General features: G+C 40.2%; 1 protein-coding gene across 4 annotated transcripts in view; it reads left to right on the plus strand.

Annotated features, from left to right (window-relative positions):
- Window positions 1–22597, plus strand: part of shroom2a (shroom family member 2a) — a 36448-nt gene that overhangs the window by 4336 nt on the left and 9515 nt on the right. For 2 of the 4 annotated variants that reach the window (XM_030049556.1, XM_030049558.1), the window contains exons 3-8: window positions 7208–7356; window positions 17574–17675; window positions 18082–18099; window positions 18387–18509; window positions 19013–21581; window positions 22076–22158. In XM_030049556.1, the coding sequence (XP_029905416.1) occupies window positions 7208–7356; window positions 17574–17675; window positions 18082–18099; window positions 18387–18509; window positions 19013–21581; window positions 22076–22158 (3044 nt within the window). The remainder of the gene's footprint in view (window positions 1–7207; window positions 7357–17573; window positions 17676–18081; window positions 18100–18386; window positions 18510–19012; window positions 21582–22075; window positions 22159–22597) is intronic. The other 2 variants (XM_030049559.1, XM_030049560.1) reach the window with 2 other exon arrangements.

Here is a 22597-nt window from a genome sequence, read left to right on the forward strand (position 1 = left end):
TGTCCGGACACCAAATCCACTGCTTACACCAGAGGCACACAGCAGTGCATTTTGTTGTTTGTTTTAGTAATTATCTTTTCAGCACTCTTTATGAAATCAAACATCGGAGAGGGAGAGAGGATGACATGTAATAAATGTCAAAGTTCATCCAATGATGTCGAAAATACAGAGCATGTTCATTAGCCCACTGATCCACCGACATGAGCCCATTGTTTTTTGGTGCATTTGTCATGCAGCTGCTTTGTGTATTTGGCCAGAGAGTATAGATTGTTAATCTCAGGTGTACATCCACTGTGATATCTGCAGTCTTATTTTGGCGAAAAGTTGTTCATGGCTATTTTTATTTGGCAAAATGTGAAGTAAAACGAGAATGCTAGAAAGTCAAAATCTTGTACCAAAGTCCTCCAGTCATTCAAGTTTTAATAGAGTGCTCACTGTTGCTCATCATTTTCCTTTATATATAGGCCCCAATTTACCATGTTCAGTATCAATTCAATGTTCAGGGCCCAAAGAGAGAGAGGCAGAGAGAGAGAGAGAGACAGAGAGAACCTAATCTGAGCACAACCAAATTAGGGTAGCAGTTCTCAAATCACATTCACAGTTTAATGATTTACTACAAAAGACCTTGGTAGTTATTCTGGCATAGTGAAATACCAGCACCTGTTTGTCGGCAGTTGATTTTTGTGTGTCTTTTCTGTATTGACCCAAACAGTTTCAAAGTCCAACTCACACGTAGGTGAAACTCAGGAAACACAGAAACTCAGGCACCACAGGGGCTTAGAGCAGTACAGTTGTGACCACCTTCAACCCATAGGTTTTACAAGCATGTGATCCAAATGAATAGAATTCCTGCCATTTTAAGTCTTTAAGCTGTAAGATTAAATGGCCAGATCACATCGCTGAATTGTGTAGCGTGAGCCATTACCCAGCTGGACTGCAGTTTTAGGTTTAATTTTGGTTGCATTTCATTGTGCCTGGTCACTGATAGCCAGATCCTCGCTTCAGGGACCAACAAACGTGGACCTCTGTGGATCTGTTGGTGAGATGTTAATTTCACAGAGCTTTGTCTAAAGCCTTAAATAGCTATAATTAGTTTTACTAGGGTCTTGTTGGTTGGCACTGAACAGATTTTTGAGTAATGTCGCTAAGAAAAGAAAAGTAGGCAAGGAGTACAGACTTTCAATGTATGCATGTTAACTTGGATTTGTGGTCATGTAGACTGTGGTGTGTATTGGTAGATATCACCTGAACATTTGCTTTTTTATGGGGTTTTTTTGTTTTGTTTTGTTTTGTTTTTTTGTTTTTTTTTGTTTTTTTGTGCTGCACTGGGTTAAATTTGGGTCTGAAGGCTAGCTTGCAGTACCAGGAGCAGGGAAGGAATGTTGGAGCTTTGCTTGATACTCCAAATGTACTGAATTATCTCTGACAGCCTGAAGCCTGTTGGAATGGCATGATGGGATAAATTTAGTGAGGATTAGTGATTAGTGCTTCTTTTGGAGCGACCCTCAGATTGCACTCTTTGATTTCTAAACTTAATTTGTTGAATTAATGGTGTGGACTAGATAAAGATGCAAGTAGACCGATTATTTTTCTAAAAAATCAAAGAAAAAACTGATAAGGCAGTACAGCCTGTCAAAATTGCCAGCAGACTAGTGTCTGACATTGACTAAAAAAGGGAATTTCCTGAAGTCTTTTTATTCCTCTTATTTATTGTCTAGCTGTCTAATGAAAGCCTCCATGATTGAAGTCATAAATTTTCAGACAGTTTCAAAAGAATGCAAGCCTATGCCTACCAACTGTGCCTCGTCTACAACAAACTTTTGGAAAGTTGATTTCAGCAGAGCATATTGCATCTGTATGTGCACTCTGTCCAATGTGTGCGAATTTTTAAGGTCGATACTTTTAAAAGAGCATACCCTATCCTGTCTGACTAACATACATTCAGTTCAAAATGAGGCTGGGTAGGAGAGATAACTCATGCAATTTCCCAGCAACTGCAGTGATTTAAGTTCACCAAAAGACACAGTAGTTGTTAGCTTTAATCTCACTTGTATATGAATGAAAATGTAACCTTTTGTTTAAAACTGAAATATGTTTAGTCTGTTGTTATGGTTAAAAAAAAAAATCTAACCAAATGCTTAACCAAAGCAAAAATTTTCTAAGTCTGGAAATCTGTGATTTGTGGGTAAAGAAAAATGTTAAGATCAGTTTCTTGTCTTGCTGCCTGCTGCATGGGAGCAGGACCATGTAACACAGCAGCACCCACTCTGACAGTGGCTTCAGATTCACACAGCTAACCATTTTTCACCCACAGTCCAATTTATTTTTTTAATTGCACATCTCCCTTGCAAATTACAGTGGAAACCTCTACTAGTATTTTAACTTAAAACATGTATGAAAATTTCCTTTGTGAAAATGTTTTTCTTCCCTTTCCTTCCCTTTGGTATCAGTGTTTTAATGTGAGTAGTGAGCACACTGTGTACAGGGATATCAACATTTCCCATAGACATAGTTGAATAGGGTTTAAATTAAGAGCTCTGTTTGCTATTTTTCTTTCTTTTATGGATCTCCTGGAGTTGTAAATTAAAAATAATAAAGGAGGGTCCAGAAGATTGAAGATTGTTAGAGTATTGTTTGAATAATATTCTGGATCTAATTAAAATTCTTAACATTCCTCTCATAGCTGAAGTTTTGCTAAAGGTCTTCGTGGGCTTTGTTTAAGTCCTCTGTCTCAATAAACTTAAATAATCCTGTTTTACACAACACAGCTGGGTATGCACCTCATACATATGTTCCCTTGGCCAGATCCACATTTTTATGGTAGAAAAATATGTTTGGCTCTCAATGGGGCGGTAGAAAATCTTTAATGAAATGCTGGAAAGGGACTCTGCTCTTCTGATAAATCACCTGTGGGTAAACAGTTTTTCCAATTAATAAATCATTTTTTAAACAAGTGTGTGGGTTACATTTGACTGCCTCAGGATTGCACAACCTCTGGAGTGAAGATGATTCATAGGTCTATTGATTCATGGGAGTAAGAAGTTGAAGATTCATATTTTTCCTAATGATAAAGTATGTGGAAGTCAGCATTTTGAAGCCATGTTATGCAACATAGAATGCTGGTAGACAGGTGGAGAACTCACGCATAAATCGTTTGTACTCTTTCAGAGGAGCAGAGTGAGCTGTCATGGGGTAATGTGAGAGGGATTGTTTTGTGTGTAGAAGGGGGATGAGAGGGCAGGGTGGTTCAAAGTTAAGTGTGTTGTTGGAATGTTAGACATAACCTGTAAAACTCTATCTAAGAGTAAGCCTCCACTATAAGAGTTCCTCATGTCACTTAAATATTAAGCTTTTTTGTTAGGCTTTGGTGTAATTTGAAGTGACAAAAGACCATAGTTTGCTAGATTTGAAATTGCTCATAGGTTATATTGGATTTTGAAAGAAAGTAAGCAAATTCCCATGGTTTGATGCTAAGGATCTACAAAGGGTCCCAGTCACTTCGACTTATTTCTCTTGTCTCTGACTGAAAGAGGTTTTACATGATCGCGTTACTTAAAGTTGATATTTAAAGCAATGGTGGTAAATGGGGGATTTAAAGAATTCACAGATACCTCTAGTATAATTAGCAGCCAAAATGGTAACCTAACAATATCACTCCTTTGCTGAAGTGGTTGATAGACAGGGAAAATGCACTCCAGACAAGTAAAGTTTGCATTTTGGTGGTTTTGAAAGCTTTGTTTGCGCTGTTGCTGGTGCACTGTCAAATTGTAGTCAGCGTGTGGTGAAGGAGTTGCCTTGGTTGTGTTAAATTTCTAGGTACTGGACAATCAGTGAGGTAAGTGCTTTGACTCACACTGAAGCATGCCAGATGCATAAAACATACTGGGTCAAAAAAAAAAAAAAAAAAAAAAAAAAACAATTATCCTCCAAGCTGTGTGCAGGCAAATTTGATGCCATACATGGGGTCTGAGTGCAGCGCCCTGTCAGCACACTGCACAGGACGTCTGTCAGCAAAATAGACACATTCCTTACCACCATCGACACCACATCCTTCCCTTCATGTCCCACAGAGAGACATGTAGCTATTTTTGAGGATACTCAAGAGTCCAGGATGGCTTGAGTTTGAGTGATTACAGCCTGGAGGAAGATAGTAAACAAAGGACATGCTGTGGCTCATGTGCGAAAGGGGTGGGGGGGTGACATGGTGGAAAAAATGCTTGAGAAAGTAGTATGAATCTTCTGTCTGTAAACTATGTCTTTATCTGACTTTATGTTTTCTAGTTCTTGTGTTTTATATTTCCACTCCATTGTTCTTTGTTATTTTGGTAGAGACCCCTTTGCATTGTTAAAGGATTTTTCCCTTCATTGTGGAGCCTTGCATCCTATTAGATTGTTTTGAATTAAAGCTAGTGTACTATGTAGCCCTAGGCTGTAACCCAGATGTCATTGAGACCAGTTGATTTTGAAGTAATAATGTACAGTACACAGCAGTGTTTAGAGAGGAATGAGCAGGGCCGCTGGACAAACACCGTTTTACATTGAGCAGTGTTGACCTTCTCAGGCCTTGATAAGGTACCTGAAAGCAAGCGTGACTTTGCTGTGACTTGTGCCCAAATCACAGTTGATTTCTATATTCTCTTTGGCTCTCCTGAGCTGCTGCCAGCTTTGTCTCTTCTCTCTGATTCTTTGGCGCTATAGTTGACTGTGCAGGATCTACTTAAACCACCATTCACATTGTCTGCTCACTCTGAACTATAGTTATATTTGCACACTCATAACTCATACCCCACTCGCCCATTTTTTAGACAGAATTAGTGATTGAGATATGACAGGTCAAATTTGATTTAAACCATGGTATACACTTTCTTTGCACCCTCTAACACCACTCCTTGATCTGTTGCCATCCTGGCCTAGAAAAGGTCAGTGTTATTAGATTTTTGCCCACAATGTTTTACATAGTTCACTTTCTGGTGTCTGACATCTCACTTTAATTGTCTGCATAATTCTGTTGGTAGCTCCTTACTTTACTCTGACATAACCCCTGCCAGCCCAGGCTTCTGTTTGAATAATCACATAATAGCCCAGTGTACCTTAATTAGAATAAGTATCATTATTTATTTCTTTTGCCATTCAGTAGGGATGATTTTGACATTCCAGCAATGTTTTTGAATTTATTTGTGGCCAAAACTGGGGTTGATTTGTGTCTATTAAAAACTGTGTAATGTACAGTATGTACAAGGCACAAGTCAGAGATTAAATTTCTGTACAAAAATACGCTTTACCATATCAGGACCATCTCAGGAACCTAGCCAGCCATCATCATAGTTCTTAAACCCTCCTGCCTTAACCCTGACTCTAAATCCTCTTTTTATTAGAGAATAATGAAAAGGGGCCATGATTAGTGCTATCAGGGCTCCACTTTTCTGTGTGTAGGATAAAGACCATATAAGACATAATGGGCTATAAATGTACACATACTTGTGGAGTTGAGTCATGCAGCCCCCTCTCGCAGGTTGCATCCAAGTAGAGAACTCATGATCAGCTGCAGAGCTTGGCTTTGTGTGTTAATATTCTGACTGCCAAGCCGGCTTTCACAGGTTTTCTGTTCCACCGTGAGTCATGCCCCATCTTGCATCTCCTACGTCTGACTTTCTTGGCTGGTGTATGGGCAGTCTTGACCTTTACCCTCAGCAGTTCAGACATTTCCGTGACCCTAATTTTAAGGGACGTTGCTTCTGTGTAGTTCTGATGGCTTGAGTCTAGCCTTCCTGTTGGTGGTTCCTCTCCAGAGATACACCAACACAGTTGCTGTCGCTGATTCCCGTATACTGTACTACCATCTGACGGATGTGTTATTCCAGGTGTTTGCCCCTTGCATGGATAGGGCTCTAGTTTTCCTCTCTTGGGATGCAAACACAATACGATTTGTTTTTACATCATGCCATTACCCTTGACAACAGCTCTTTGAAGCATTTGTATACCCTTTGAGCTTTGTCTTGAGAAACTGCCTGGTGTTAACTTCAGTAAACAGCATAATCTGTTATGTCACTAGTATCCTATAAAGTATATTTTATAGGATAATTAATCTAGGCTATGTATGTATGTCATGTTGTTTAATAATTTTATTTTCTATACAATCAATTAATCAATCAATCAATCAAGAAGGAACCACACTTTAATTTCATTATTCAACCTGTTGTATAATGACAAATAAACTTCCTTGTATCCTTGTATCCTTGTATATAACCAGTGGGGGGCTGGTAGCCAGTGATCGCAATTGTCCCAAATATTTCTTGACCCTAGCCATCTTAGCAGTACATTTTTCTACTTTGCAATAGCAGTGCCCAAACCATTTCTTGTATGATTGTTGGACCCAGGTGAAATTCCAGTATGCATATATTTGGGCAGATGCACTTCTAATGTCATTTGAACTTTGCGGCATTTCTGTCAGATAAACAGTGGAGAACTGAGTTCATGGAATTTATTCCCTTCTCTTGATGTATTTGCTGAGCATTTAAGAATAACCCATATGATAATTTTAAGGGTAATTGAGCCAATTTTTCACATTAATTTGTAACATTTATGGAAAAAAAATACTACAGTAGTTAACTTTAGGATCCAGAATGCGGCAATTGTTAAAACTATACAAAATTGTACTGAACGTTTCTTTGTATTTTTTGGAAAACAAAATGTTGTACATACTTGTATGAAAACCTAAGTGATTAGCAGCATATGATTGCAGTATTTGCTGTCATGTGGTCTGTGCTAACTATATACTATAATAAACACAATCGTGGGAATTTTTTGGAACTAATAATCTTTTTTGGGACACAGCTATGCATTTTGTTTCCACATTTGGTGGACATTCTGTTTTATTGCAAACTTTTTACACCTTTTTTTTTTTTTTTACATAATACACATGTTTTTTATGTGGGCAACATGCACTCACACATACCCTCCAGGCCTTTCATAATGGTTTCCCTTTTTATTATTTAGACGCCACTACTATTAAAATGCCTAATTTAGATCAGTAATGATACCTTGAACTTAAGGGACCCATTTTCTATAAGTTTTCCACTATAAACACATGATGGCCTCAAACCAACATCTCTGTTTCAAATCATAAATCTGGTTAAGTTTTGAATATTGTCTCTGTGAAATATTTAATTTATTTCTCAATCTTCCACCTGCTTTGTTTATGTTCCAGGTGGAAGAGGGAAGCAAGGCAGCAGCTGTGAGTCTCCAGGTGGGAGACGAGCTTGTTAACATCAATGAGATTCCCCTGAGTGGCTACAGACAGGAGGCTATCTGCCTGGTGAAAGGCTCCCACAAGACCCTCACTCTGGTGGTGAAGAGGTAGGTAACTAATCCCCAGTTCTCTCCCCTGGCCCTCTCCCCCTGCATCTGCAGCTATCAAAGATGCACCACCCCCTCAGCCTAACAGCTCACCATGGTAACATCTCCAGCAACCAGGGTTACAGTGCAGTGGAGATGGAGGACTCGTGACCTTGTAGCTGTTTGTCTGCTGTGAACTGTGTCTGTAGCCTGCACATTCTGAGATCACTCACTGACACACTGCTTAGGGCTCAGTAGCTGGAATGTCCTGTTTAGCCAGGTTATGTCGTATTCAATTCGAGAGTTCAGGGTTTGTGACACAATTTTTCCCACATTGATCAAGTCGAAAGCAGGAAGAGGGGTGTGTGGATGATATCATTCAACCTGTTACGCCGGGTTCAGACTGATTAACTGATAGCTGTCTCACTGAACTGCTGTGGCTCACACGTGTTGCTACTGACAGCCCTGTGTTTTTACACTGAGTTTGTCTTTGATAGTGGCCAATGTTATATTTTTATATCTGTGGGATGGAAGGTAGTAGCAACACAAGAATGGTATGTTCAGCATCCCTGAAAACCCACAGGCAGACGTCGGTTCTGAATCACTGAATGGTTCAGTTTGTTGGCTATGATGAGCGTTCCGAAAAGTGAAGATTTGTAACCAGAAAGCAGAGAGAGAGACAGAGAAAGAAACAGGACAGCATTATCTGGTGCTCTATTCACTTATTAACATAATATATATTTTAGCCTATAAGTGCTTTCTGTTATGACTATATAGTACTTTACACAGTAGTACACATGTAGCCTCCACTTTCTCCATGCAATTGCTAAAAAAGGTTTTTGAAAAATTAAATTTTTTTTGTCTGACATTTAACAGATATAAATACCAGTGAAAGGTGTCAGTAATGTAATGTGACTGGTATGCTGTCAATATGACTATCAACAAACCATTTCCCCAGTTTATTTTTGCTGAAAACTGCGTGCCTCATGCAGTGAAAATAGGCTCCATGCTGAAACTGTAGCTGGCATGCCTCTGCAGCGAGACTCGAGCCACGCTTGAGATGTGCTGCTCACGTAGGCTGTGTGGTTGCTCTAATCTTTTATCCTGGGCCCTGAAATGGAAAAAAGCAAAAGGCTCCATGTCTCACACACACACACACACACACACTGCTCAGGTAGGCAGTGTGTCCGGGGTCGTAGACTCTATCCAGGCTGGTTTGGAAAGGAAGTTCGTCATGCAAATACAATACTTTGGCGCTGATTTCCTTTTTTTATCAGTTCTTAACACCTCCACATCTCTTGTTGTCATGCCCTCTGTGATAATGCCAAGTGTTTCTAGTTTGCATTATGTCTCTGCTAGCAGTGCTTATTCAAAATTCTAGCACACATTTCAGTCATTCTCATTGCTACCAGCTGCTTTGCGCATAGATGGCGCTGACCAAGTAACACGCTCTTAATCAACAGTAAAACCCTAAACAATTGACTTCACACATCTTTTCATGAAAGTGACTCAGTCGTATTGTTTCGTTTTCACATTTTGATAACTGATGACTCATTAGTCAACTGAGTGCTGAAGGTCTCCTTTTAAATGGTCTTGTTGTGTGTGAAACACTAGTCTCATTGTCCCTCCTCGCTGTCTGGATTTCTTGCTGTATTGTATCATATCATAACGTAAGCCCTAAACAAATCTAGTCGTACAAGGAAGTCCACTCACCGTTTATCTCTCCACAAAGACGTATCTCTGTGTCTCCCTCTTTGTGTTTTATTCACAATGGACATATTTGTTAATAATTTGAAGACAAGTGTAGACTTGTGCCTGTAACTATCTGTGTGCCTTTCTAATTATTGCTGCCTTTTTAAATATAACTTAAGAATATAGTCATAATCACAAATTTGCTCACATTTTGACTCAATGCTGCTCATTATATTGTGATACAAATTTGATGCAATTGCAAGTGATTTAAAAATCTAGTGTGTGAAAGTATGCAATGTATTTCATTTGGTGTTGGTTGAGTATTTGCCACTTAGAGTCATGTTAACTTAGATTTCACATATCAGTTGCAGATATGGGCTCTGGGCAGTATTTTTCATTCAGATTTGTTCTGACTTTTCCCTTTGCGCCATCTACTTTGAAATCCTGTCCATTCTTCAGTGTGTTTGTCTGGGATATGAGGTTGCTTACAGACTCAAGGTTAACATCAGAGGCCATTATCTGAGAAAAACTGAATCATCATCCACTGGCTGCTGTGTAGGAAAACACAGGATGTACTTTCAGTGGAGGTTCTCTGGTATGATTTTATTATGATGGTCAGAGGGGAAATTTGCCCATAAAATCCACTGAAAGTACCCTGTATTAATTTTCACATATTGTTGCTGCAACACAGTGTTTAAAAAAATAAATAGAGGGAGAACAAGAGAAAGAAAAGTTAGTTTATTCTACAAAGGAGCTGGAGGCAAAATGCAAAGATCTGGAGCTGTGATACATATTGTCTTTCCAATACACTTGTGTTTGTTGATGGGGAAGGATGATTCCTTTATGTCTGGTTGTTCATATTGTGTCAGAGGAAAGCTGTTTATACTGTGGGACCCATAATTCTTGTTGTTGGCCTGTGTTGGAGCATTTACTTTGCCCTGTGACTGAGTATCTCAAATAGCATCTCCAGTCAGTCATTTCCCAAGGCCACAATAACAAGTTTACATCTGAATTAGAACATAGAATGGTGATACTGGGTCATTACAGAACCTCAAGGCTAGGCTGGTGTACAAGTTCATTTCAGATGTTGTTTACTCCTCCTTCCATCCATCTACATTCTACAGATGGATGTCTCATAAACTAGTGTTGGGGTGTACAATTGTCTTAACAGTGTGGCATTTCAGGTCACTCTCTGTATGTGCCTTGAAACATGCTCATTTTATTCCCAAGCCTGTATTAGATGATGGAATGAAAATCAGGAAGCTGTTAGGACCTGCTCCTGTCTACAGGTGTGGCATGTGTGCACACAGCAGAGGAGGAGGAGCCTGATTTACCAAGTCACGCTTTGCGTGCGGTGACTAATGTGAAATTATTGGTGTGACGTCACTTAGACAAGGGGAGAGGCTTGTCACACTTTGCATCGAGAACACATAGGTGTGGTGAGAAAAGAATCACGTAGGTGTGGTTTTGTTCTTTTTTTTAACAGTCATTTTTCATGGGCTAGGTTTGAACCTTGTCAAAGCACATGCCTCAACAGACCTTTTCTGTATAAACTGTGCATCTGGTCGGCTGCAGCATGGCAAATGAGACAATCTTCAAGGTTTTTGGAGAAGTTGGGAGCATTGTTAAGTCATGGCAACATGGGGAATATCCTTTTTTTACCTTTTTGAAATGACATACCTTTTTGTCAGAAAGCAGTTAATCCTGCATCACGCTTTGCAGCAGTCTGAACTGCCCTCCTTTCTCTTCCCTCAACCTTGCCTTAAGGCCACCAACCACAGAATGAATAACTTTGGTTTAGGGTATAAAGTTGTTGGTTGTTGGAGTTGCCCTCTACCCCCCCACCCCCTGCAGGATGGGAGATTAACTTTATAAAATGTGAACATCTACCAGCCATTAGTAAGAATAGTAAATTATTATTTTGTGTCTGAAATCTACCAGCCACTTTCATATTTTACCAGCATTTGGCTGGTGGCTGCTGCTAATTTCCCACCCTGTGGCTTTCTGGCATTGTTACAGAACAGTGCACAATCTGTAACATGCTCCATTATTTTGCATTGGAGGAAACATTGTGGGTTATTGCCAGTGTTTTTGCTCTTGGTTGTTGCAGCATGAAGAATGCTGATTAGAGAGCAGTTTGCAATGTAATCAAACAAGTATGTGGTAATTTTGAATGAGCTAGGCCTACATTTGAGGTTTGGTGCACAATCCAATTATATGTGGAAAAGCTTATTGGTTTAATTTAGAGCATAAGCATTGTGAAGGGATTGCAGTGGACTAGTTTATATTTAGCTGACTTTTTTTTCTTAATAAGTTTATGTTATATGGTTAGATATGCTTTTTGCTGAATTCTTGATGTATATTACATTTCCTAAAATTGTTTTTGAGGAAGTTGTAGTTTAGAGATTTGAGTATAGCCTAGTCCTATACCTTCCTACATAGCCCTGTTCCTGATTTTTTTATTTGTCCCATCGCCAAGGTGAGTTAACAAGAGTGACTGAAGTATATTTTATTGGTGTAAGATTTAGACCATTTATTTTTGGAGACCATAGATCCTAATCAAATAAAATACCCCTTTGTAACCGGATCAGTTTTGCACAACTCAGTGTGTACAGCATCTGATCATGAGGGACTACAGCTAATTAGACTGTTTTTTGTTGCTGTTTGTCTTGTACGCATATGTCCTCCACACAGCTGCGTTACTCACCAAACAATACAGAAACCCAGTGTCTTGTCTTAATCAGTTAACAGTTCGTTAGCAAAATAATGCCTTTGTCTTAAATAAAAAAAATTGCCCTAGTATTGCATGGCCTGTAGTAATGGATAGTGTTTAAGAGTCAGGATGTCAAAGAAGGAATCTGTGATTGGTGTTTGGGCCCTCAGCCCCAAACAAAAGAAGTCCAGGTGTTTTCGGGGCCGTAGGTCTGTACAGGCAGCCGGTTACTTGACAGTTGGTATGCCACTCAGCCCAGGAATGTGCTGGTCATTACATGGTGCTCACGGTTCACCTCTCTCACCCGAACATGACTGGCTTGATTGTAGTATTGGCTGAAGAAGGCCTTTGTGAGACCCTCAGTGACCAGTAGAACCATACAGCTCACCTACATGCCCAGGCTGGCGGCACACAACCTCAGCATTTTACGGTCTGGTCAGTGCCGCCCATAAGGGCGGAAAAAGTGGAAAGCTTTCTTGGGACCAGCCACTAGGGGGTCCCTGTGATGTGTGACCCTTTTTTGGCCTACCTGGAGCAGGGGAAATTCCTAGGCACTGCCTGCATATCTCCCCTTCTCCGGTGCTCGGACATGTACAAAAAATCAAAGCAAATTTGGGCAGACCCCATTTACTGGACCCTTGCAGGGGCTCAGCCATTTCTGTGGTGAGCCTGGGTCTAGTAACATATGCTGCTGTGTATCATCACGTATTTTTTTCTACGCTTTGCTAAATAAGCTATGATTACAGTTAAATACCAGTTATACAACAGGCTTTCGACAGTAAACTAAAGATAATATACAAAATCATTCATCAAAAACAATTGTTCAATCATGATACGGTTTGAATCCAGAAGTTTAGAATGATTCAAGTTAGCAATTACTTAGTTTTTCGAAAAAGATTATTCAGAGATTTGCTCAGTCCAGTATCTGAAAAAAACATCTTACTCAGATTTGAGTTCACATGTGGTATCTGGAGCATCAGCTGTAAATGAGAGTGTACATTAAGGTCCAAATGTTCAGTCATTTCTAACACTATAGGAAGGCAAGTTATGGAGCAGGCCTTATAAACTAATACTGCTGTTACTGAGGATGGGCACCAATGAGTGCTATTATTATTACCAATTATAAATCTAACCACTAATGTAGAAACAGTGTTTCATGCCATCCCAATGCATTGACAGAATTAGCAGTTTTAAATACGAAGACCTAAGGTGAAATTTGCATGAGTCTTTTAATATATTGTTGTGTAAATACACATTTATGTAGCCCATTTTGGGATTTCTTGGATTTGAATCTCTGCAAAACGCCCTCTTATAGGCTATCAACATTAAAAGCAGCAAGGATAGCAGTTAAGGTAATTCAATTTACAGTGACTACAAAAATAGCATTTAGAGGCATCATTGTTTTGTTTTTTTTTTTATTATTTTATTTTACAGTAGTTTGTTAAATATTCCTACTCTTTTTTTCAGTATTTGGTTCATGTAGATTTGTATAATGCTATAATTTTGTAATCTTATATGATGAATTTATATGATCTGGGGTGTTTTTTTATTTTTATTTCATTTTAAATTTAATGCCCCCTTCCCAGCCAACTGATTCACTTTTTTTAAAAAGATTTAAATTTTTAAATCTTGTGTTTAGTCATTAATGAAAACCTTTAGGCCCGACTGTTTAGAATCCATGCATGATCGCTTCCTACACAGTAGATCATTATGAAAGGTGGTTTTATTGCCTTCCTGCCAACTTTAGGTTGGAACAATTCTTAACTAATCTTCTTGTCTGTCACCAGACCACTTGTTTTAGTGCCAGAACAGGTTTTAATTAAACTAAAAAAGAAAAGAAAAGAAAACAACTTATAGGTCACTTGGGCCACAATCTTAGTGTATTTTACCCTGTTTCAGCTGTCCAAGATGGTCTTATCTAAAGGATCCATGTGAGACAAATTTGAACTGGATAGTCAGGGCCTGATGATAAAGCTGAGACATGACTTAGCCTTTTTTTGATGAGTTGGACTGCACAGATAACTGGGCAAATTAAATAAATAAACAAACAAACATTTCACTACAGACTACTGTAACTGACTGAATTACAAGGATTCAGCTCTTTATGAGAAGAAAAGATTTTTCAGATAGCTTTCATTAACATTGTGTTCTCTTTCTGTGTATAATGCTGACAAAAATCATGTTATCATGTTACACATCAGCAAGACTTTCATTTTATTCAAACTGTGAAAATCCTTTACATTTGCATTTCACTTTTAGATTAAATACAAAAACAGTTGTTACTACTCTTGAATTGTTGATTAGTTGCAACTGTTGTACAGTACCGTGTACAAGCTAAACCCCTTTGAAATTCTGTTGGGTTATCAATATGTTTCCAAATGCATTTAATTGGGATTTTTAGTCTTGAGTTCAGTGCAAAGCATTCTGTGAAAATGTATTGGAATTTATGTGAAAGTCTAAAATTAAAGTATCAGAGAAACCTAATTTGTGAAAGTATTTAACTCCTTTTGCTATGGATTTAACTGCAGCCCCTTGTAACACTTTCTCAGATGTCATATTTTGTGCATTTTGTAGCTCTGAGAAGTATTACAAGTCCCTTCACTAGTTATTAATGGAACTTAATGTGTAAGGTGGACTTTATCAGGATATGTGGGAAGAGTTATTTTATAATAACACATGACCAGCGCCAGTGTGGCAGTTTAGCCCAGTTGATGAAATGCACTTAAATTCATGAGAGACTTGATGTCTCTGCTATTTTGATTTCATAGTCACTTTAATTTCTTCACTTTAGTTTCCTCTCTAATAGGACAGTTTGCTTTTTTTCAGAACTCAGAATTAGAAATGTACATTGATCAAACTAACCCAAGCCCTTATACTGAAACTGAACTTAAACAGCAAAACACATTACACAGAAAGTCAAGAGTTCTGAATACTGTTGCGAAGCACTGTGTTTTTCATGTGTTGCTGACGTGCCTGCTTGGAAAGTCGCAATGCTTGGTGCATTCCCTAGTTACAGGGGCTTTCAGGAACCAGGGTGCCCTTGCACCCTTAGAGATCAACCTGTTGCCATAGTAATGAGAGAAATGCATGTCTGCCTCACAACAGGGGAGATGGGAAGAGAAGAGTCCGGCATTTCATCCCATCATTAGCATATTAGTCCCAAGAGCCAATGAGACGACACAAGGTACGGGATTACTCCAAGGGGACTGGCTGTGACAATAGCCCTCCTCCTTCTCTGTACACTCTACCATCCCCTTTAAGGGGTAAAACCCCCATAATCCTGAGGGAAATCTCCTCTTGGCTGAAACAAATACTATGGGGAGAACTCACAGTTTCAGTGAGCCTACGTGGTCATTCTGTGTAGTAGATTATTTTTGAATTGTCTGTTGGTCTGTGTTTTGGAGGTAGGTGATCGGTAGTGGAGTTTTGTGATGTTGCTCAGACCCCAACAGCGTGCATGTCTCTTTATTTTGGCCTGTCTTTGAAGTGTCTGTGGAATGTGGTGCCTGAGGAGCACATGAGCACAACTGGTTTCAGTTTGTTGTCCAACTTGAACTCCAGTCTCATATTCTGTGGTTTTGTGGATAGCAAGATCCTTCTTTGTTTCCATTTTGGTCTCTTTCACAAACAAATTTGGTGAGTTAAAATGTTGTACATTTTTATTGTTGTAAATTTTTGACTTCTGTTTAATGGCTGTCATACCTTTTGGTGTTTTGTCATGTTATGTTTAGATGAATGAGTGGGGGAAGGTTAACATATGGGGACTTTCTATGGTCATTTTTGTGACCCTAATACTCTGTTATTTTTTCCCCCTTCTTGTCATCCAGGATGAGGTCATGCATCATGTAGGTTAAGCCATGATCAGCAAGATTTAGCATTTCATAATCAAATGCAAATTAGTCTTTGACTGTCAGGAGTGAAAGACCTTACAGTAAAAAAAATCATCTAGTTTGTCCTTAGTGCCATTAGTTTTGTTAAGATGTTTGACAAGTATTGTTGTCAGTTTTGTATCCATGAACAAGCTGTTTATTTTTGAATCTGTATTGGTTAGTACCGGACCCTTTCAAAACACATTTTAAGCAAGATGGGGCTCTCCACAGATCACTTTCAGAACAATCTCTTCCCCCCTGCCCCCTTCCCAGCCAACTGATTCACTTTCCTAGCATATCTGTGCTGGCCCAGCTGTAGCCCTGACGATATGCCTAATAAAACCAGTTTAATTTGCATACCAATAGCAGGCGCCATGTGTGGCTAGCTCCTAGTGCCCCAGAAACACAGGCTCGGAGGAGACAAGGAAGACTGAGCTTCATGTTGGCCTCTCTTTGTCCCCTAAATAGGCCTAAACTCTAATCCACAATTAATTTTGTGGAATTGTCCCACTTTATGCAGCTTAACCAAATCTCTGTCTCAATCTGAAAATTGTCGATCTATTCCCATTTTTTATTAAACATCAGGGTACAGCCCTGTTATTTGTTTCACACTAGAGTTTGTTTTCAGGGATAAGTCTCCATCTGAAGGAAGCTGTTGTTTGGAAGCCTTGTCTTCAGATCATTCAAGGCCTTTAGACAAGGTGACTGAGGGGGCAGGACCTCTTGACCTCATGGCTTTGGAGGGCAGTCCAATTCCAATAAGAACGCAACCAAGGCACAGCTTTGTCTCAGTGCTGGACCTTTATAGGTTCAAAGTCTCTGTTCTTTCTCTGTAAAAATGGTTAGTATGGACTAGGATATCTCCACAATTACTAGAGTGAAGCTAACAGTGAATCTTGAAAGTGTTTATGAAGCAGTTATATGTTGTGATGTTTAAAAGCCTTCCTAAAGTCCCAGGGAAAAGCTCTCATGACATGAATCAGTTTGTATACCCAGGCCTTGGAAAAGAGCCTGCGTTAGTTTCAGTGAGACCCCATTTCAGTGAAACAGAACAGTTATTCTTTCTCAACTCAATGAAACATATATATGTTTAACATATCTAACATATTAGAAATATTATATAATGTAATATAATAATATTATATTACAGATACTTACTAACTTAAGATAATAACATTTGCAGCGCAATAAATGAACTCTGGTGTTTCCTCTCAGTTTCTGCCCTATTTAAAGATGTTGCCCGCACAAGGCTACAGTCACCTCTGCCACAGGCACATACTCTTGTCAAATGGTGACAGTTTTGAATATCATCAAGGCTAGAAAGCAGCCAGATCTGTCTGGGAGGCAGACAACAGCTTGGCCTGAGGGGTGAGGTGGCTGATCTGATTTTGTAAGAGATTCTCTGGTCACTAAGCCCCCTACCCCATGCTGGGTTTGTGTTCCCCATGGGACCATATGGCAAAGTCTGAGCCCAACCCGCTCACCTCAGCTATGTCCCATGTAGACAATGAGCCTAGTGAGAAATAAGCAGAACTGTAACATATTCATCCAGTTACTGACTTATATTAAGAAGCTCTGTCAGATAGTGATTTCTGACACATTTTACCTCATATCTTTAAACTTGCATGAAACTAAACCTTATATGTAAAGTAACAACATGAGCATACAACAATTTGACCAGAAGAGGGGGCAATAACACCATGCATCTGCAAGGCGCACTCATCTTAAAACTTTTGTGACAGTTCAGGTGGGCCATAACTCCCGAGCAGCTTTTAGAAATTTATCTGTCTCATACATAACTTTTTACACACTGCACTTATGGCACAAACTGTGAGCACAAACACTCATCTGTCCCAGCAGTCCAAATACTTGGTGGTGTTTTGTCTCTTCTCCTTTTATCACTTGTGAGTCCTGTCTTTTTTCCGTGAGTTCTTAGTTTGTGTATTCCTCCCCCTGCTGCCTAGGAATATGAAAATGGTGGATATTGTAGCTCAGAAAATGCCCTCAGAGAATGACGTGCATGTGGCAAGAAGCTTTCTTACGAAGATTTTGCGAAGTTCTATGAGGTATGGTTCCATGGCTTCATAGATACCAGTAGCACCCATTCTTTTTCTTTTTTTTTTCTTCCTCTTCCTTTCTGTCAGTGGTGTGGCCATAATCACATGACATATTCGTCTAGTAATGTCATCATCTCCATTCCTCCCATAGTAACTCTTCCTATTCCGTGGTTTATTACCTGTCGTCATTGGCATGCCTCTTTGGATTGTCTCATGACTCGTGTCATTGGATGAATGATATGCCCTCCAGCCGTGTAGCATGCAATACACTCTCAAACCATGTCATATGTACGTTTAATCACTACATGTTTTTTGTCTGTGTTAACAAGGAAAATAAAGCTGTATTTTATTCAGTCTTATTTCATTATATTCTGTTGTGCTGTATCTGTTTACCTTCTCCTGACATGCATCTCAGGAAGAACTGCATTAAAGGGTATGTTTTACATGCATAACTTGCAGCAGTACAAGGTCTATGATTCAGCCTTTCAACAAGTAGATCAAATCCATTAAAATTCTTTCCACTACGATAGAGTAAAAGTAAAATGATGCAAATTACAGGCTTGATGGACATTCAGGAACATAATTATTTTAGACTTGTGGAGTTGGAGTACTAGCCACTGCGGTAACTTTCAGTTGTACACATTCATATGTGGAGGCAAGTACTGTTTTCCATAAGGGGTTGGTCTCTAATCTACTCTGTGTTTTTTGCCCTCTCTTCAGGCGGAATGAACCCATAAGTAGGCCTCACTCCTGGCACTCCACCAAGTTCAACGAAAACCAATCAGAGACTGCCAAAACACAATCTCCACCCACGCCAGTCTGGCACACAAGATATGATGCAAGGTAACAGTGGGATCTTGAAATGGGCCCTTGATTCTTCGTGTTAGAAATCAAGCTCTTCAATGAGCATTGTATGATTATGCTTAATGTGATGTGTTAGCAGTGTATCTGTATATTCATGGATGTATGAATATTTTTCAGTTCTTTTGTTGTTGTTGTTTAATACTTGTGTGTATGAATTACTGTGTGTATCAGTTACAATTTTTGTGCACCTTCATAGCAATTTATGTTTCTCCACAAATATATTGTTAGTATTATTATTATTATTATAAGTTATGTTTGCTTATATATATGTGTGTGTGTGTGTGTGTGTGTGTGATTACCATGAAAGAGCAATAACACTACAGAATTTGTGCTTGTCTATTTGCTTATAATTATTAAAAAGCAAAGGAAAAAATCTTCGTTTGCACAGAAGAATAACAGCTCTTTAACCTGTGCTTTGAGAGAACTGAGACATTTTGATGCTTGCTATTCTTACATTTTCTCTTTTTTGTTTTAACTTTCAGCTCATCCTCAACTGATCTCTCTACCAGCTGGGAGCAGACAAACCTGCGCAGAGTGTCTGACCAGTTCAGCTCTCTGGGCAGCATGGACAGTCTAGAGCATGTCTCTCACCCCTACCCTCCTGGTCAACTCTCACCAGCCAAGTCCAACAACAGTATGGAGCACCTTGGAGGAGGCAAACGTGACTCAGCCTACAGCTCCTTTTCCACCAGCTCTGGCACACCAGACTATACCCTTTCAAAAAGCAATGCTGCCTCCACAGAGAATGTGCTCTATAAAGTTAGCCAGTGGGATGCAGGGGGCAAGTACAACAATAGCAGAAATAGCCACAGCTTGAGTGAGGGAGTCAGACAGGATGATAGGTCGGGGTACCTCCAGATGCCAGGAGGGAGCACCGGCCGAGATAGTCCAAGGACTGAAGACCAAGCCGGCTGCCGTCAATCCACTTCTAGTAGAGCTAGCTTTGGACCTGTTTGGCATGTTCCTGAAAAAAAGAAGACGGCTTCACCCTCTCCGCCCCCACCTCCTCCACCTGCCCGCAGCGACAGTTTTGCTGCAACGAAGGTGCATGACAGGGGACTGGTTATAGCTTATCCTGAGGGATCTGATTCACATAACCCCTCTAAATCCAGTGAGAAAGGAGTAGAGAAAAGATTAGAGGCTTCTGGTCATGCTAAACGCACTTCTGAAAGTCGCCGTAGCCACATCCTACCCCCCAACGACGGTGACAATTTTTACACTTCACCCGATAACTCTAATCACAACCAGTTCAACTCAAACAAGCAGTACTCCCTGTCTAGCACTGATGTTCAGATAGGTCAGCCACCCCATGTTGACCAGCCCCACCATCAATGGCAATATGGTGACAAAAGCACTTTTTATGCCCAGCCCAGGGCCGCATCTGTACCAAAGCCACAGAACATAAGTGGCTACTATTGTGGTATACAGGAACAGCCAACTAATGGCTCTACTCAACACTATGGTCAGAACCAGGGAAGGCCCCCCAGCGCTTCCTTTTCCAACACAGCCATTGACCAAATTCCTGATATCAGTGGACATAGCCGCTACTACTGTGTTACAACATGCCAGCCCACCCAGCCTAGCCCTCACACCCTGTCTGGAAAGGCTGAGGACAGGAAAAGTGCCATAGGCATGGACCAAGTACAGACTGGACATGACAAGAATTCTGTTAGCCCCCAGACAGTCACCAAAGCAAAGTATCATTTGCCTCAACAACAGCAACACTCCTCTCACAGTAATGGATACAGCAAGCAGGATGAAAGTATGTGCCATAAACAGCCGCTAACAGTCATTCCCCCTTCAGTACCAGAAGCCTCTGTACCTAAACCTACTTCCAAAGACAGGGGAAGCCAGAGAAGAAACAATACACAAAATGCAGAAACTCACAACCCAAGTTATCCTCCTAGCAAACAGTCTGAACAGCGGAGATCTTTGCCACTGCAACAAAGAGAATTCCTCCAAGACTTAGGACATCAGAGTCAAGTAAGCAACAAGATCTGTCCCCAGGCAACTCCCATGCTTCATTCACTATCTATGGAGACCACAGGCCAAGATGAAAAAGGCCCAAACTACGAGGAGTCTCTTGAAAGCAAGCAGGCAAGACGTAGTGACCGTTTCGCCACCACACTACGGAATGAAATTCAGATGAGGAGAGCCAGACTGCAGAAAAGTAAGAGCGCAGCCACCCTCACTGGTGCTCAGGCTGAGGCTGAGGAAGACCAGGATGTATGGAAGTCCACAGAAAGCTCTACTCCTACCTCTTCAGATAGCTCCTTCACTAGCACCTACAAAGATAATCTAAAGGAAGCTCAGGCTAGGGTGCTTAAGGCTACCTCTTTTAGGAGAAAAGACCTGGAGCCTGTCTTATTGGAGCACCCTGTGGCTGAGAATTTACCTAACTACCAATCCTTGGTGGTGTCCCGTAAAGATGTCACACCTGTACCAGCTATCTCTGAGTCTATAATGAGTAAATCAGGGTCTGCCAGTGGTCACGTAGCTCGCATTGGAAGCCGAAAGCGTTTCCCAGCAGAAAAGAAGGGAAGGTCATTCTCTGAACCAGACAAGATCCATGAAGTAGGAACGCAAGATCTCCTTCCCAAAGAAAATACAAATTCTTTACTCGATCAGCGGAAGCTAATTGAAGCAACTGGTAAACCTGCATTTCCCAATCCTGTGCCCATACAAGCCAATCCAAACTGTATGGAGGACCCCAGAGAGACCACAGCCAGAGTTCACGTCTCTACCAGTGAATCAGAGGACACGCTGAAAGGGCTCAGGAGCCGAGTCATCACCCCTCCAGAGTATACCGAGGAGATCGAAGAAGCTCCTCACTCTGCGCACAAGCAGTCCCTCCAGGAGCAGCAAAGACTAGGCACATTTGCTGAGTATGAGGCAAGGTGGAACATACAGAAGAAACCCCCGGAAACAAGAGCCTCTGGACGATACCGGTCAGCTGATAACATCCTTGACCCAGGAACAGAGGACAGAACCAAACCCACCTGTTTCCATGAGAGATCTCGTTCCTCTCCCTCAGCTGACTTCTATGGGCAGGTGAGGCACAAAGTGTGATTGTTGGTGATCTCAAAATGTCTCTGTGTTGCCATTTTTTAAATTGTAAGATTGCATATTTTATTGGAATTCTCTGGTCTCCATTGTTGGCAAACTTTTGTAGTAACTGATATTAACAAGTAATAAACTTAGTTCAATGACTTAGCTGTTGCAAAGGTATGAAGCCCTCAAGGTAACCTCATATCCCGTTTAGACAAGCACACTCATTGAAATAAGGAAGGCACAAAGGAAAGAGCCAAGTCAAATATTAATCCATGTTTGTTCATAACGACACACCCTCAGTCTAGGGAGAGAGGGGTATTAACCTGCTTGTGAAAAAAATGACTCATTTGTGTTTTGTCATCGTAGAAAACGAGTAGCCACAATGTCAGTTCGGTATGCTGCACAAAAGATGAGACCTCTAATGAGTAGAAGATAACTTTTCTGTGAATCGTTTTTGCATAGCTGAAAATGTGTTTGTTATGCTTTATTTACAGAAGATTCCAGTTCCCGGAAGAAAGTCTGCAGAATATACCCAGCCAGAAAGTAAACCTGCCGAACAATTCAACACTGCCACAAGGTGAGAATCTCTCATTTGATACAACTCATTAATAATTTCAATTTCCAGTGCCATATAACTACCTGTTGACTCCATTTTGCTCTCTAATTTTTTATCTAATTTTTTGATATCACAGTAGAATTAGAAGGAAAAAATGCTGTCATATTTGATTTCAGTCCATGCCTCTTGAGTAATCTGGTACTTTGAGAGGTGTGAATATTTGCCATTGAAAGGGTAGATTGAAGCAGTGAATGTTGATGCTTCTAATGTTCAAACTGTTCTGTTTGACTGAAGTTGTTTTACAGTGTAAATGGGTATTTTTTGTCTAATTTTGTGATTTGCTCTTGTGCAAGCATTTTGCTCATTCTGTCATATCCATATTCTGTAATATCCTCCAATCTTTCTGCGTTTGAGCTTCATCAGTGTAGGAATGCATATCCAGAAAGGGGGCAGTGGGTTT

This window comes from Myripristis murdjan, chromosome 4 (genome assembly GCF_902150065.1).
Source record: "Myripristis murdjan chromosome 4, fMyrMur1.1, whole genome shotgun sequence".
In the NCBI taxonomy this organism is placed as follows: domain Eukaryota; kingdom Metazoa; phylum Chordata; class Actinopteri; order Holocentriformes; family Holocentridae; genus Myripristis; species Myripristis murdjan.